At 48.5% G+C, this 15,218-nt stretch overlaps 1 protein-coding gene across 1 annotated transcript in view; it reads right to left on the bottom strand.

Moving 5' to 3' along the window:
• CHMP1A (charged multivesicular body protein 1A) overlaps window positions 1-15,218 on the bottom strand; it is a 101,895-nt gene that overhangs the window by 64,472 nt on the left and 22,205 nt on the right. The window contains exon 2 of the mRNA XM_086945794.1: window positions 3,072-3,091. Coding sequence (XP_086801920.1) covers window positions 3,072-3,091 — 20 coding nt within the window. The remainder of the gene's footprint in view (window positions 1-3,071; window positions 3,092-15,218) is intronic.

The raw sequence follows: 15,218 nt of genomic DNA, 5'->3' as shown, positions 1-15,218 counted from the left end.
CACAGGGGATGTCCACCAACAGATAAGAATCTTTATGGCTGTGCTTAAAGCACTCCAGTATCCTGGTGTGGCATCCTCACCAGACGGCGCCCCATTCCGTCTGAAAAAAAAAAAGCTGGTCCACAGAATAGTGCGAAGAACGTGCATGAGAGTGAGGTGGGGGGTGGAATAAAGAACGTGCAGCAGAGTGACAGAGAGGCTGTAGCCGGCGTGTTTGCGCCCAGTAAAGATAAAGTATGTAAATTAACAAAAGCATCAAACTTGTCTCATATCTTTACATGTAATAACGTATACAGCAAAATCCAAGTGATGCGACACACTTTGTACTTATGACCTGAAAAGTATAAGGAAGAACTTTTGTGGCCTTTCTCTGAGGCTCTCGCACACATGAGCCACGCAAACAAAGTGAAAGATACCCTGGGTTTGGCTACAACTTTTTTTTCCGGTGAAGCAAGGGGAGTAAAAGAGGGCATCTGAAAATGGTGCACCCAAGTCCGGTGATGTGTATGTCCGTTGAATGCATGCACAGATTACTGATGGTGTCTGTGTCTGCCGAAAGCATGCAATGACGTCCGGTGGTGTCTATGCCTGGTGAATGGGTGCACTGATGTCTGTTGGTGTGTGTATGTGCATGGTGTGAATGTGCACTGACTGGCGGTGGTGTGTATGCCTGTTCAAATCGTGCCACACTTTTACTGATGTTGTGACTTGTGATGCAAGGACGGATACAGCCAAATCCAATTTGTGCGCCACACTTTGTCCTTATGTTGTAACTTGTATCACATGAAAAGTTTGTCCGCCGTTCTGAATTACTACAGCTAAATGTTGTCGTGCTAGAGAAGGGGGGAAGGGGCAAATGAATGTGAGATAAGTGCGTGTGCGTGTTGCCGCAAGTTGAAAGGCAGGAAGTCGTATGCTTGGAAAGAGTGCAAGTCTGAATGTTGTCGTGCTACAGAGGAAGGGGTGGGTTCAGCAAAAGGCGCGCGCTGGACCTTAGAGAGGCTAGAAGGAAGAAGCAGATGGTGTGCGTGAATGTAAAAGAGCCTGGGGGCTGTTGGTTGTGTAGTAAAATGTTTAATTACTACAGCTAAATGTTGTCGTGCTAGAGAAGGGGGGGGGACGGGCAGATGAATGTGAGAGAAGTGCGTGTGCGTGTTGCCGCGAGGTGAAAGGCAGGAAGTTGTATGCTTGGAAAGTGCACGTCTGAATGTTCTCGTGCTACAGAGGAAGAGGTGGGTTCAGCAAAAGGCGCGCGCTGGACCTTCGAGAGGGTAGAAGGAAGAATCAGATGGTGTGCGTGAATGTGAAAGAGTGTGGGGGCTGTTGGTTGTGTAGTAAAATGTTTTGAGAAAAAAAGTAGGAGGGGGGTGGGAGAACGTGCAGATGAATGAGTGAGAAGCTATGGTGTGCGTGTTGCCGTGCGTGAATGGAGAGAGACTGGGAGTGTGGTGGGGTGGGAGAGAGAGTCTGTGGGCTGTTTGAGTTTGGTGTGCGGTTTTTCCGCGAGTGAAATGCAGGAATAGCTCGACCCGAATATATCAGAGCACTTTTCATAAGCACCAGGCAGTTGGTGAGTGTCCCTGCCGAGACGTGTTTGACAGAGGAGGAAAGGTGGGAGGGAACACGGCCTGGGGGAAGCTGGCTGGGGAGGGGGAGGGCTGCGAGTCATGGCAATCAAGCAAGCCTTTGAAGAGCAAGGCAGGGGGATAGAAGGGCGGTCACGAGCACGTGCACTTTGACAAAGCTGGCTGGGGAAGGGGAGAGCTGTGAGTCATGGCAATCAAGCAAGCCTTTGAAGAGCAAGGCAGGGGGATAGATGCGCGGTCACGAGCACGTGCACTTCTACAAATCCGGATCCTAAAAGTCAGATTTGTGGATCGGCGGCAATAGGTCTCTCTGCGAGACCTAAAAATGTGCAAAACATTTGTGACAAGAACTTTCAATGCTATTGCATTAATGTACTGCATACATTTTCTCTCTTATTCTCCCTTTCCTTTTTTTTTTGTCATGGTGGATCACATATGTATTGAGGCCAGAGTTACGGTCTTTACTTTTATGATTTCAGGTGCGGATAGCAAGTAAAGCGTGATGAATCAGAGGTTTAAGATGTACACACTCTGCAGTTTGCAAGGAAAAACGCCTCCCTTACGCCAAGCAGTTACTGGGCTTCGTTTTGTCCAAGCGCGACATCGAGAGTTGAGCCCCAAGTTGGTTCCTCACAAGGAGATTCTCAGGTGGAAGTTGGATCATCGTGATCAAGCTGTTTGGTTGGACTGGCTTAACTGTTGGTTTTATTCAAAGAAAGAGAACACTCACCTTCGTTACAGCCTATATAGGGATATGCTCTATGGTTGAGCAAGTGACATGTTGGTATTAATGGGTAATGCAGTGTTTTTGAAACTTCTCTCATTGGCTGCTGTGATTAAGTAGTAAAGAAATAAGAAGCATAATCCTCGCCTTCGGGTCCTTAATAGAATTAAAAATTCTTGTCACGAATGTTTGCAAATTTTTAATTCTTAACTTCTTTCTGTGTCCGTCCGTATTTCGAACTGAGTACTACATATGAAAGAGAGCGTGGAGAAACAGACGACCAGAAAGCCTGGCTTTTACTGCCACCTAGGGCCCGCATGACTGCCTACAATCGGACGATCCTGTACACACGCTCAATCATTATTTCTAATTATGTTGCTTACTGTGATTCAGAAAAAAAAGCTTGCATGCGCATGTTATCTTTATAGGTTACTGGTATGAGCAAAACAGACAAAGGCACAAACATATCTTTCAACATCAGCTGTCAGCGCTCAAGCAGGTGTCATCACGTCAGATAAAATCCTTCCCCCAAACATAGATTGACTTTGCCTGTCCCCGCCAACTCGAGATGTATAATTATTGATAAAGTACATCAAACTTTTGTATTTTACCTCTTGCCATAAACAAAGACCACTAGTCACCCTCGCCCTGGCATAGGGAAGACCTACTTTCAGACAAACTGGTAAGCAGCCTCAACCTTTCTATTTAATCACTGAATGAACAATCTGTAGAAAAGGTCACTCAATTTCTCCATCACTCACCTTCAACTGGAACAGTGTATCTGAGGAGAAAGAAAGAAAAAGGAATATAGTAAAAAAAATAGTCTTTGCAATTGGTCTTTGAATACATTATGACAAAGTACAATAAGGAAAAATAAAAGTGATCTTTATACCATATTTAACCTCATCATTACACATGTAATAAATGCGCTACTGCGCCAGGACAGGAAGACAACTACTTTCATGTGGTGCACTAAATGTGTTCTCAAAAAGAATTATTTCCATGAATGGGGAGAGTTGTACAGTGTGGCCCCAATGACAAACTCTAGGTAAAAGCATATTCTGGTGATTTTTGTAATGCAGTCTCAAAGACGATGCACACGTGACATGCTGTTTTGTGTAGCGCACTTCAAGTACAAGATGCACCTGCTACAATTCAAATGTTCTCTCTGAAGCACTGCAGTACTCATTGAAACTAGGTGTGTGTTAAATATTTGACAAAAAGCTAAATCAATAAAATAAACAAATACCCCCTTCTCTTTTTACTTGAATTCGTTTAATTGAAAAGGATTGTCACAGATCAAAGCAAATCAAGACATTAGTTCCATACAGACCAGTTTGCATCAATCTAATTGTAAATGCACATACCATAGTAGGCCAAGACGTGCGTGACAATATACTCCTTGGGTATAACAAAAGGGAGCCATCAATTAGCTGAACAGTTCCGATGATCAGGCTTAGAATTGCAATTAGAGCAAGGTATTAAAACACAAACAACAGCATATAAACAGTTTAGCAGGTCAATTTGTGATTGTCCATGCCTAGGGAAGCCCATTGTCTGCACAAGAAGGTAGGGGTTTGCAGGATAGGGACATGTGATGGGAGTAGAGGAACTGGTTTAGGTCAATCAAAAAGTTGTAGCACCTTAAGTTTGGGGGGATTAAAGCAGGTATATTCCAAGCTTGTGAAGTAATTAATCATGGGTTGCCTGATGTGGGTAAACTTGGAGTCGGTGTGAGCAATTATATGTGTCAAAAGCACCATGGCCATGACATGCCATAAACGGGAGAGCCACAGAGCCACTTGGGGTCGGGGAGGGTCTGTTTCCAGTGAAGTGCAATGAGCTGTTTAGTAGCGCCCAGCATATCACCGATACACGAGTCATGGCCTCCAGTTCCATAGGCCAAATCCCTAGGATAGTGGTGATGTACGAGGATAGCAGGGGAAAGCCCAAGACACCCTTGATATGGCCCAAAATTTCCTTAAGTAGAGATAACACAGCATGCCCACATATGTGTTGGAAATGGCCAAGATACGTGCATGGGTCGCCATCGACAAAGATCATTCAAAATAGATTTTTCAGTAGCGCGCCATGTTTGCCCTCTACCAGATTGATAAGGTAGGGGCCCCCAAGAAGCTCTAAGTAACTAATATCGTGGGGCAGTGATTTTAATTCCCCCACATGTAAATAGGCTGAAAAAGAAGTTTGTGGCCTAATGTATGAGAAAGGTGATTGTTTTGCCCATTTTCTACATACCACGTATGGCGATTTGTTGAACAATATCATGCTTATGTTTGATATGGGATTTGTTAACAATCTATGTTCGCCTAGGTTACCTTTTTGCCCTACTTTTAATGGCCGCTGCATATTTTCAACCATAGATTTTATACTGTCTTCTAGCAGATATGCCTCACAAATTAAAAATTTGAAGACACGTGGGATTGCCTTAAGCAATCACTTCCCTTTAAGTGTGGATGTGATAGTGCTTAAAGAGAGCACTAACGCCAGAACCATCTCTGCTGATAATGTTGACAACAATCTGAATACTGAGGAATTTACTTCAAAAGTTGTATCAAACTGTAAAAGTATGTTTTTGTCATGCTTGGATGAAAGGTCGTCCAGTCAAGAGATTATGGAAAATGTCATGGTAATCTCGAAATATATTTAAAAAAAAATCTCTTTGTTGAAACCGACTAATAAACAAGGGTGGTTTGACACAGACTGCACAAAGGCATACTCTAAACTTTAACATTATGTTCATGCCACGGTGAAAAATAAGGATCATATTAGGGAGGCAAGAAGAAATTATGAAACTGCACTTAAAGCTAAGCAGACTACCTTAAAAATGGAAGCCTGGCGTGCTTTACGTGATGCTTCCAATAGTCACAACTTTTCTGGCTTCTGAAAAGCGGTGAACGTGTCTTTTTTAGCTGACAAAGACATGACATCCATGGAGATTGCAATTTCGGAACCAGAATGGATACAACACTACACGAATCTGTATAATAACCCGGTAAGAGATGCACAGGGGACTACGCTGAACGTGGTTGCCACAGCACAAGGGTCAAGATTGGATTTTACACTTAATGAAGTCACTGCGGCAATTACCTCAAGCCTGGGTGGCAAGGCCCCGGGCCTGATGGTATCCCTGTGGACCTTTTTAATACAAACCTAGCTTTACGGGGTCCGCTTTTAACTCAGGTTCTTAATGCATGTAGCGAATGAGGTTTTTAGCAACTTGGTACAAATCTATTATTGTGACAATTTTTAAAAAGAGAGATAGGATGAACCCTGCTTGCTACTGCCCGATTTCACTGCTGGATTCAACTGTAAAGATTATCGGGCGGGTTTTATTAGAAAGATTGCAGGTATGGGCGGAAGAACAAGATGTTATAAGCGACCTGCAATATGGGTTCCCTAAGGGCCTAGGTACAGTTGAGCAGGGTCTTAATTTGCACATTTTATTGGATAAGTACAAACGGGCTAAAAGGGGAAGATTATTTATGACATTTGTCGATCTAAAGGCAGCTTTTGAATGCGTTATTCATTATAAATTGTGGTCAATTTTAGAAGGCCTGGGCGTGGATGTTTCAATAATCGCATTTTTAAGGGAACTTTATTCAGGGGCAAAGGCTAAGGTCAGATATGGGAGAGGGGAATATGCACTAGTCACTTTAGAGTTGGGAGAGGAGTGAGGCAAGGCTGTGACCTTGCTCTATTTCTTTTCACTCTATATATAAATAACTTGGAAACCATTTTAATCAAGGAGTGCAGGAATTTACCAAAGGCGGCAAAGCGCCCCATCCTTGCACTCTTGTATGCTGATGATGCAGTTTTAATGGCCCTCACACCACTAGGTCTCCAACGTGTTGTTGATTCATTCTCTAATTTTATGTCAAATTTGGGACTCAATATAAACTGTTCCAAAACATACACAATGAATAGCGGGGTTGGATCAAACAAGAGGATTTAAACATTACACATAGATGGAAGACCGATAGAGTGCATAAAAACATTTTCATACTTAGGGATACTATTTGATAAGACAGGATTTTGGTCTCAGGCAGTTAAAACTAGACGTCTACTGTTTGCCAAGACGTTAATGGACTTCTCAAATTTCAGCCGTAAACTAGGGAGGCACCCACCGGGGGAAATCCTACACATTTATAGGGCTAAATGTGTGGCTTTAGCTACCTATGGAGCGGGAATATGGGGCTACGCAGACGTGAAAACCCTGCAGACTGCTGAAAACATTTTTCTTGAGTTTCTCCTGGCCCTACCAGAAAGTACCTTAAACTATACGTCACCTGGAATTGGGTATCCCATACCTGGAGGACGGGATCAAGATTCAGCCAGTCCTTCTCTGGCATAGAATCTGGACGTCAGATGAAGCCGGTTTTAATCGTTATATATTGGCGGATGTGCTGGGGTCCGATGGTGCTAAACATATTAATTGGCTGGAATATGTGAAAAAGTTGCTTACAAAATTGGGACATCGGAATATTTTACAGAGCCTATTTCTATGTGCAGCGTACCTAGAATAGCCCTTAAAATTAGTTGTATGGGTCTACTAGGAGAAATTAGAAAGCCTACGGTACGAACCCATCATTTAACTCTGGTGACTCCAACAATCCAGCCGTATATACTATTAATAGAGGGAGACTTTGACCGTTTACGCTTTAGATTGGATATTATATTTAGATCCCTAAGTTTTCCTGTAGTAAATGAATGGTCGAGAGATTTGTGTAAGTGCCCATGTGATGATGTCTCTGTACAATCAACTTTTCATATCATGTTTTTTTGTAAATTTTATGGCACACCAAGAAAGAGATGGATTATCCCGGTTTTAAATAAGTTCGGCTTGAGACATTGCCGACCCGCCTTTTTAGGTCTGCAACTTTTAGAAAATTAATTTGTTATTGCAGCTGTTATTGTGTTTCTTAAAAAAATATTAAGCTTCGGAAATCAATGATAATATGAGCTGTAATTTGTTGGCTCAGAAATTATTTTTAATCATATATTGTAATGTGCTTTTATGGTTATTATTATTATAACAGAATAAAGATATTTGAATTGAATTGAACTAATATCGTGTGGGGCCCACTCAAAGGGGACCATGGCTCGTATGGCCGGGAGATCCTGCTGTGGTACTGTAAGCCGGGAGATCCTGCTTTGGTGCTGTAAGGTCTAAAGCTCGGGACATCGACATGTTGACCCTAACGCAGAGGTCATAGGCTGGGAGAGTGTCAGTAAAAGATAATCTGCGAATAGAGAGTTTATGAGCACAACCACCAAAGGGGATACCAGCAATATAGTCTGTCTGCCCAACAGTGATTGGCAGTGGTTCTACCACGAGTGCAACCAGTAGCGGCGAGAAGAAGCATCCCTGGAGCGTACCCTGCATTAGGCACACTGGCCTTGTATGGAGGCCGTTGACCGGAATGGCAGCGGTGGGAGCGTGATAGAACACCATGATACGAGATATATTCGGCCCAAGATCAATCTTTCAGAGGACTGCCCTTAGGAATGACCAAATGACCCGATCAAAGGCATTCTCTACATTAAGAGAGAGACGGAAGGAAGGTATGTTGGGACGCCGAGTTTCCTCTCCTAGGTGCGCAATCCACCGGATGTTATCCTGTCGGTTACGGATGAAGCCAACCTGATCGGGGGTCAATCAGGTCAGGGAGATAGGGTTCCAGATGGTTTGATAAGATCTTAGTGTAGAGCTTAGCCTCCGTGTTCAAAAGTGCAATGAGGCGATAGGAAGCGCACAGGGAGGGGTTCTTGCCGGGTTTAGGGTAATCTCTGCCACTGCCATCATTGGTGTAAGGCTGGAGACAGAGGTGAATGAGTTAAAAAGCCCCAGGAGGCAATCCTGGAGGATAGGAATGAAGGCTCTATAGAAGGTGACTGGATGCCCATCTGGGCCAGACGTCTTGCCAGGAGGGTGGTCCTTTAGAGCCCACTGCAGTTCAGCAAGAGTGATGGGTGCCTAAAGAAGGTCCCCATGGGTCAAATCAATGAGGTCCCAAGGACAAGAACGGATATAGGAATCTATGAGTTTGCATAGAACACAGTTCTCCAAGTAAAGAGCCCAACAGAAGTCATAAAAGGCCTGTCGCTTTGCCTGTTCAGTAGTGGCCCAGTCTCCATTGTCAGTCATGATCTTGGCTATGTGTGTACGGGCCAGTTGCGGATGTAATTTACACGCCAAAAGTGCTCCCACTTTATCCTCTTCTTCATAGTAACACTGCTGGAAGGCCAGTAGAACCCTTTCTGCTTTAATCATTCTATGCATGCGTAACTAGCCTCGCAACAGAGCCCGCTACCTTTTGTTACACCAAGAGAGGGCAGACTAATCAAGATGCTTGATGGTTTTAATCTCTGTGGTTAAGCCCAGCTCTATCAGACGAGATTCTCTCGCATAGGCAATTGCTAAGGAGGAGATAACTACCCCGATGGTGGCCTTGAAGTCATCCTGAAGTGTGTGGCCAAAGGTCTACGGGAGGTCGTTAAGCTCAAAATAATCAGTCATTCCTTTTCGGATTTCTTCCACATCTACCGAGTTTCCAAGGAGATGTGGGGGAAAATCGTCAGCGCGTCTGTCTGTCGGGAGGGGCCATCCCAGCTCCAAATAATTTCCATATGTACGCGATCCGATATAGAAATCCCCAAGATGGCCACAGTGTCCAGTGTTCGGGACAGGGAGAGGGTAAGGAATAGGTGGTCAATTCTAGAATAAGATGTGTGCACATGTGAATAAAACGAATATTCCTGACTGTCAGGGTGCCGATACCTCCAAGCATTCAAACTGCCACCCATAATGATATCACCCTCTCCGGAAGCTGGCTTGTCTTGCAGCAAGTCTTTGAGGAAGAGGTCTTGGCCTGATTGGGGGCATAGACATTAAATAGCATAAGGGACGAGTGCCCCATTGCATGGCGAGTCTCATGTAACAACCATTAACATCCCGTACCGACTTAGCTATCTGGGTGCAGAATCCAGCCTCGCACAGGACGGACACTCCAGCTGTCCTAGTTAATGCTTGCGCACTAAAGTGGTGGGAGTATTTCTGGTGGTACATGCATATACTGCTGCCTTTCAGGAGAGGAGTCTCCTGGAGGAAAATAACATTGTGTCATGGAGGAGGAGATGTCACTGTATTTGTTTCCTCCTTTTGGGGCGGTGGAGGGGGGGGAATAACTTAGTGTGTCAGAGTGGCCACTGCGCAGGAGAGAGGAATCAGTAGCAGTGGCTCAGACCTAGATGGGTGGGAATACCGGGGGAGAGCAGAGGCACTGCCCAATAAAATAGAACCTTCCTCTCTGGTGTGGCCCCAGCCCGGGGCAGATTCAAGGACAAGGCTGTGCAGTGGACTCTGGGAGGTGGGGGGGCCATGTAAGAGGGCAGAGGAGGCAGAGACAGGTGGATGGCTAGCGGGCAGGCACATGGGCGGTGCTGGATAATCGTTGTATACTAAATCGACCTGAAATAGGGGGGGCGTGGCTAGCAGCCGATCATGGCGGCAGCATAAGGGACGAGCTCCGCGGCTGAAGCGGCCTCTTCGTCGATCCGACACAAACATCCGTCACAACTGCAAGCCCCAAAGGCAGGTACCGGATCCCAGGACCGGGCGGAGTGAGCAGCGACAAGCAGAGCGAAAATCCGACGTTCGTAGCCAGAGATACGTCGAAGCCTCCGACCGGCCTGCTGACACCTCCAGAGCCGGGACCTTCCCTGGATATTCACCCCGCCGGAAGTGCGTCCTGACCGGAGAACTTGGACCGGAAGTGCCCGTGTGGCGGTGGACTCAATAGATCGACTATACCTTGGTGAGTCGGAGGAGGCGGCTCATACGACTCGAGGAAGCGGTGCCTACAGGAGGGGCCACTGGGGTCCTGAAAGTCTCGAAGGTCGTCACCTACAGTGCCGATAGCCTGGGCATCGACAACGGAGTGGGCGCCCGCCATCTTGTGACCTGAACGGTCGCTACGCACTCGGCAACTAACGGAGCACCTCGCGCCCTGGAGAAGCACGCCCGACCTGATCGTTGCTGAACCGGCCTGGCTAGGAGGTCCACACTGATCCTCACATCCTGGCGCGTAGGGGCACGAGGAGCACGACACTCGGCGGCATGGCGGGAAAAGGCCCTAAGGGTGGCGTCACACAGACTCGTATAGATCGATTCACCTCCGACAAGCCCACCGGATCCCCGGCAGGGAAGGAACAGAATGGCAAGACGGCCGACTCCCCAGGGGGGGAAAGGGCCACACTGGACGACGTCATGGTCGCATTGGCACAGCTACAAACAACCGTTGGCGGAATCTCCACGGACGTCACCTTACTTAGAGCGGACCTCCACAAAATGTCGGAAAAGGTCAAGAGTATGGAAGTGATCACGAAATCACTGGTGGAAGACGTCGCAGAACTCCAGCGTGAAATGGGGAAGATGGCGCAGGACAATAGAATGCTCCGGGAGAAGCTGGATGAGCAGGAGGGGCATTCTAGGCGCAATAACATCCGTATTATAGGGGTACCGGAGACGGAAGGCGTGAAGGCGATGGATCTCTTCGTAGAGAACCTGATAACTAACGAACTAAAGCCGAAGGGACTGTCCAACTTCTTTTCGGTGGAGAGGGCCCATCGAGTCCCGGGTGGCCAACCGAAACCGGGGGCTACCCCGCGGCCCATAGTGGCACGTTTGTTTAACTTCCGTGACCGGGACGCAATCCTGCAGGCAGCCAGGTCCTCCCCTCCCCTCAAAATCCAGAACGCCACCGTTGCCATCTTCCCCGACTACACCGCGGAAGTCGCCCGTCGGCGACGCACATTTTTCGACGTGAAAAAGGAACTGAGGTCCAGAGAACTGCCGTACTCCATGCTATTCCTCGCAAGACTACGGGTGGTAGCGGAGAACAAAACCTGGTTCTTCGACAGCCCGGAAAACGTGCAAGAATGGCTCGAGGGAGGGAGACCGGGTCAGAACCACAGACGGACGAATCGCTCCAGAAAAGATCGGGCTGAAGGCCATCGCCGGGACTCACAGGCCTCCGGAGGGGGACCGGACAACAGTGACTCTTTGGGAGCTGAAGGCGGCGGGGAAGAGGTTGAGGAACAATGACCACTTGGGAACACTTCATTTTTGCTACTGTATTGAGACTTTTAAGCTGTGAAGCGCTTCCCGCCATTGGACACTGGGTGAAGGGCCTCCGGGGGTGTGAATGAGAGACTGCCGGCTGCGGAGAGCCCCTCACCCCAACGCGCAAGTACACTGTTTTGGGGATGGGGTATGCACTCTGCTAAGTTGGGGGGGCGGGCAGTTTTGAGTCCGTATAGCAGGGGGGCAGGGAGGGGGGGTGAGTTGAGTAAGTTTATTCTATGGGCCTTTTCGGTCCTGCAAGTTTTTCTTTTACGCACACTTATGTATCTAGGCATGTCTTATGTAACTGAACACTTCTGGTCCGCCCGGGGCGCAGGGAGGTCTGATTGGGAGTCTCACTATGGCTGCAACGGATAGTCCAACCACGAAAAACTCACTAATTGTCATGTCCTGGAACGTGAGGGGCCTGGGGGATAAGATTAAGCGAGGGCTGGTGTTGCAGGGGATAAGGAGACGGGGGCCGGCTCTCATTCTCCTACAGGAGACACACTTGTCGGGAGCGGCCACGAAGGCCCTAGATAGGAGAGGCTACCATATGATAGTACATGCAGAGTTCACTTCGGGGTCCCGTGGCACCGGCATTCTGCAGAAAAAATCTTCCAAATTTATTGTCAAGTCTACTGCAACGGATGACCATGGCAGGTTCGCGGCGGTTCATGGCCAGTGGGAGGGGAGGCTTTTTAACGTAGTCTCGGTCTACATACCACCAGCCCTACACTCTGAAGCCTTGCCGGATTTGGGCAAATTCCTGCTGACACTCCCTGACGGGGAACTGCTCATAGGTTGGGACTTCAACATGACACTTTCAAACACCGAGGACCGCTTTCCCCCACGTACGCACGCAGAAGGGCCCAACAGGCTCCAGACATTCCTGACTGCGCAGGGGTTGGTGGACATATGGCGCGCTCTACACCCTACTCAGCAACAATACACATACTACTCGGCCACGCACAATAGTCTGTCCAGGATAGATTACTTTTTTACTTTGATTAATGGTCACCTTACTGTAGCGGAAGCGGACATACAACCTCGGGGGGTCTCCGACCACTCTCCGCTCACATTGACACTTACCACTACGACCATGACACGGCGCAGACTGTTCCCGATTTTCCCTGGCTACCTCAAAGTACCTCGGATTAATAAGGACTTGAAGAGAGCGACACGGCTATATTTCGAAGAAAACCAATCTTCGGTGGACTCCCCCTCTATACTGTGGGAGGCGTATAAGACAGTGTTCAGGGGTCAGGCCATAGCTGTGATCACAAATCACAAAAAGGAGCACAGGCAAGAGGCCCTTGGGATAGAGTTAGGCCTCGAGAGGGCCAACACAGCCCATATGGCGAACCCCACAGACGACACGCTCCATGACCTCCAGATTCACCAGCACCACCTCACAGATCACATGCGCAAGGTCACGATGTCGGACATTGCGGCCACACAACACAGGGTATATGATATTGGGGACAAGGCCAGTAAATTGCTGGCGTGGTTGGACAAGAGACAGGAAGTGGGGAAGAATATCCTACAACTTACAGACCCACAGGGCAACAACCACACCCGCCCCGACGAGATAGTAGAAGTCCTCGCCGATTATTTCGCCTCAGTTTACAACCCAGAAATAGTGGTGAGGGAGGGGGAGGTCCAGACTGCTCTTGCGCACGTTCCCTTGTCAGAACTGACACCAGAGATGTCCGAGGATATAGACGCGCCTCTTACGGTGGAGGAGATCCAGCTGGCTATAGGCGCCCTTCATCCAGGCAAGGCGATGGGCCCTAACGGGATTCCCATTGACTGGTTGAAAGTCATGGCCGAATCCTTAAGCACGCCCCTACTCAATATGTACGAGGAATCTAGAACACGGGGTACACTGCCGCCAGATCAGCGGATGGCTACTATTGTGGCGATACCAAAACCAGGTAAGCCCCCCAACGAATGCTCATCGTATAGACCGATCTCCCTTTTGAACCCGGAGGCCAAAATTATTGCCAAGGTGTTGGCGAACAGGATCTTGCCGACTCTGTCCCACCTGATCCACCCGGACCAATCCGGATTCATGCCACACCGCAGCACGGCCTTGAATCTCCGCAGGGTACACGGAGTGCTGGCGCGAGTTCCACTACTGCAAGAGCCGGCTGCCATCCTCTCCTTAGACGCCAAGATGGCATTCGACATGGTGGAATGGAGCTATCTTTTTGCAGTGCTCGCACGTATGGGTTTTGGCCCGTTGTTCCTTTCCTGGATACGAATGCTGTACAGGGACCCAGTGGCGCAGGTGACGGCCAATGGCCACATTTCAAGAACCTTTTCCCTAGGCAGAGGTACACGACAGGGCTGCCCGCTTTCGCCCCTACTCTTCGCATTAGTTTTAGAACCACTGGCGGTCACGATACGCACCACCCAACTCCTGAAAGGAATACAATGGACCCCGTTATGGGAGGACAGAGTGTCCCTCTATGCAGACGACATGCTGATCTATCTCACGGACCTGGAAGAGAGTCTCCCTAACCTCCTGGCTCTCTGTACAGCACATGGGCGAATCTCGGGTTACACCGTTAACTGGGCCAAATCCATCATTTTTGAACTGCGGGGGCCGCTCCCGCCTCTCCCGGACTCTTGCCCACTGGAACTGGCGCATACGTCATTTAAATACCTGGGGATTCATATCACCCGGAATGAGGCGGATTTCGCACGGCTCAACCTGCTACCTCCCTTGGCCCGGCTCCGCGGGGACGTGCGCCATTGGAAGGATCTCCCCCTAACGCTCCTTGGCCGTGCAGCGCTATTTAAAATGATGGCTCTGCCACGTTTCCTATATGTGCTGGAGAATGCCCCGTACCTGGTGCCGGATAGCTTCCTCCAGAAAATAACGGCGCAGATTTCGGGCCTGTTATGGGGCAACCAGCCAGCCCGCATTTCTCACGCCAAATTAAACAGGGGATGGTACGACGGGGGAATCGCCCTCCCAAACGTGCAGCTGTACTACTGGGCGGCCCAGCTCAAAATCCTTAACCAGTGGATACATGCCCCGCAGGATGACCCAGCGTTCAAGGATGACAGGGCGCAACTGGGTGTGAACAGTTTACTGGCCCCACTGTACCACCGTGGAGTGGCGGCAAAACTTAATGGGCCTACGAAACATACAGTCCGCATATGGTACAAGGCGCAGGCAAAGTTGAGGTGGGATGGCATCATTACGAAACTTACGCCCCTGTGGGACGCGAAGGCGTTGGGCCATTTGCGACGCTCTAAGGGCTTCACACAATGGGACAGCATCGGCATCTCCACGGTGGGGGACATGTGGACGAGGGAAGGAGTGATCTCCTTTGCCACTCTGCAAGAACAATACGAGTTGGGGAACACAGAGCTCTATAGATACATCCAGGTCCGACACGCACTGCAGGCAGCGATCCCGCCCGACACATCCCTGCCCGAATCCTCCCCTCTGGAGGATCGTCTACTTACCGACTTCATGCAAGAGGGGGCGACATCGCTGACATACCGCAAACTGATTAACAATATGCCTGATCCACTGGGGAAACTGAAGGACAAATGTATGGTGGAAGTGGGTGACCTGGATGAAACTGACTGGAACACAGCCATGGCATCCCCACGTGAAGCAGGCATATCGTCTAAATTTCGCCTAGTGCAGCTGAAAATCCTACACAGAATCTATTACACCCGTACACTGCTTCATAAACTGCACAGGGCGGATCATCCATTTTGCCTTAGGGGCTGCGGGGCAGAA

Source organism: Lissotriton vulgaris, chromosome 12, assembly GCF_964263255.1.
Source record: "Lissotriton vulgaris chromosome 12, aLisVul1.2, whole genome shotgun sequence".
In the NCBI taxonomy this organism is placed as follows: Eukaryota; Metazoa; Chordata; class Amphibia; order Caudata; family Salamandridae; genus Lissotriton; species Lissotriton vulgaris.
This window is presented reverse-complemented; position numbering and strand designations above follow the sequence as displayed.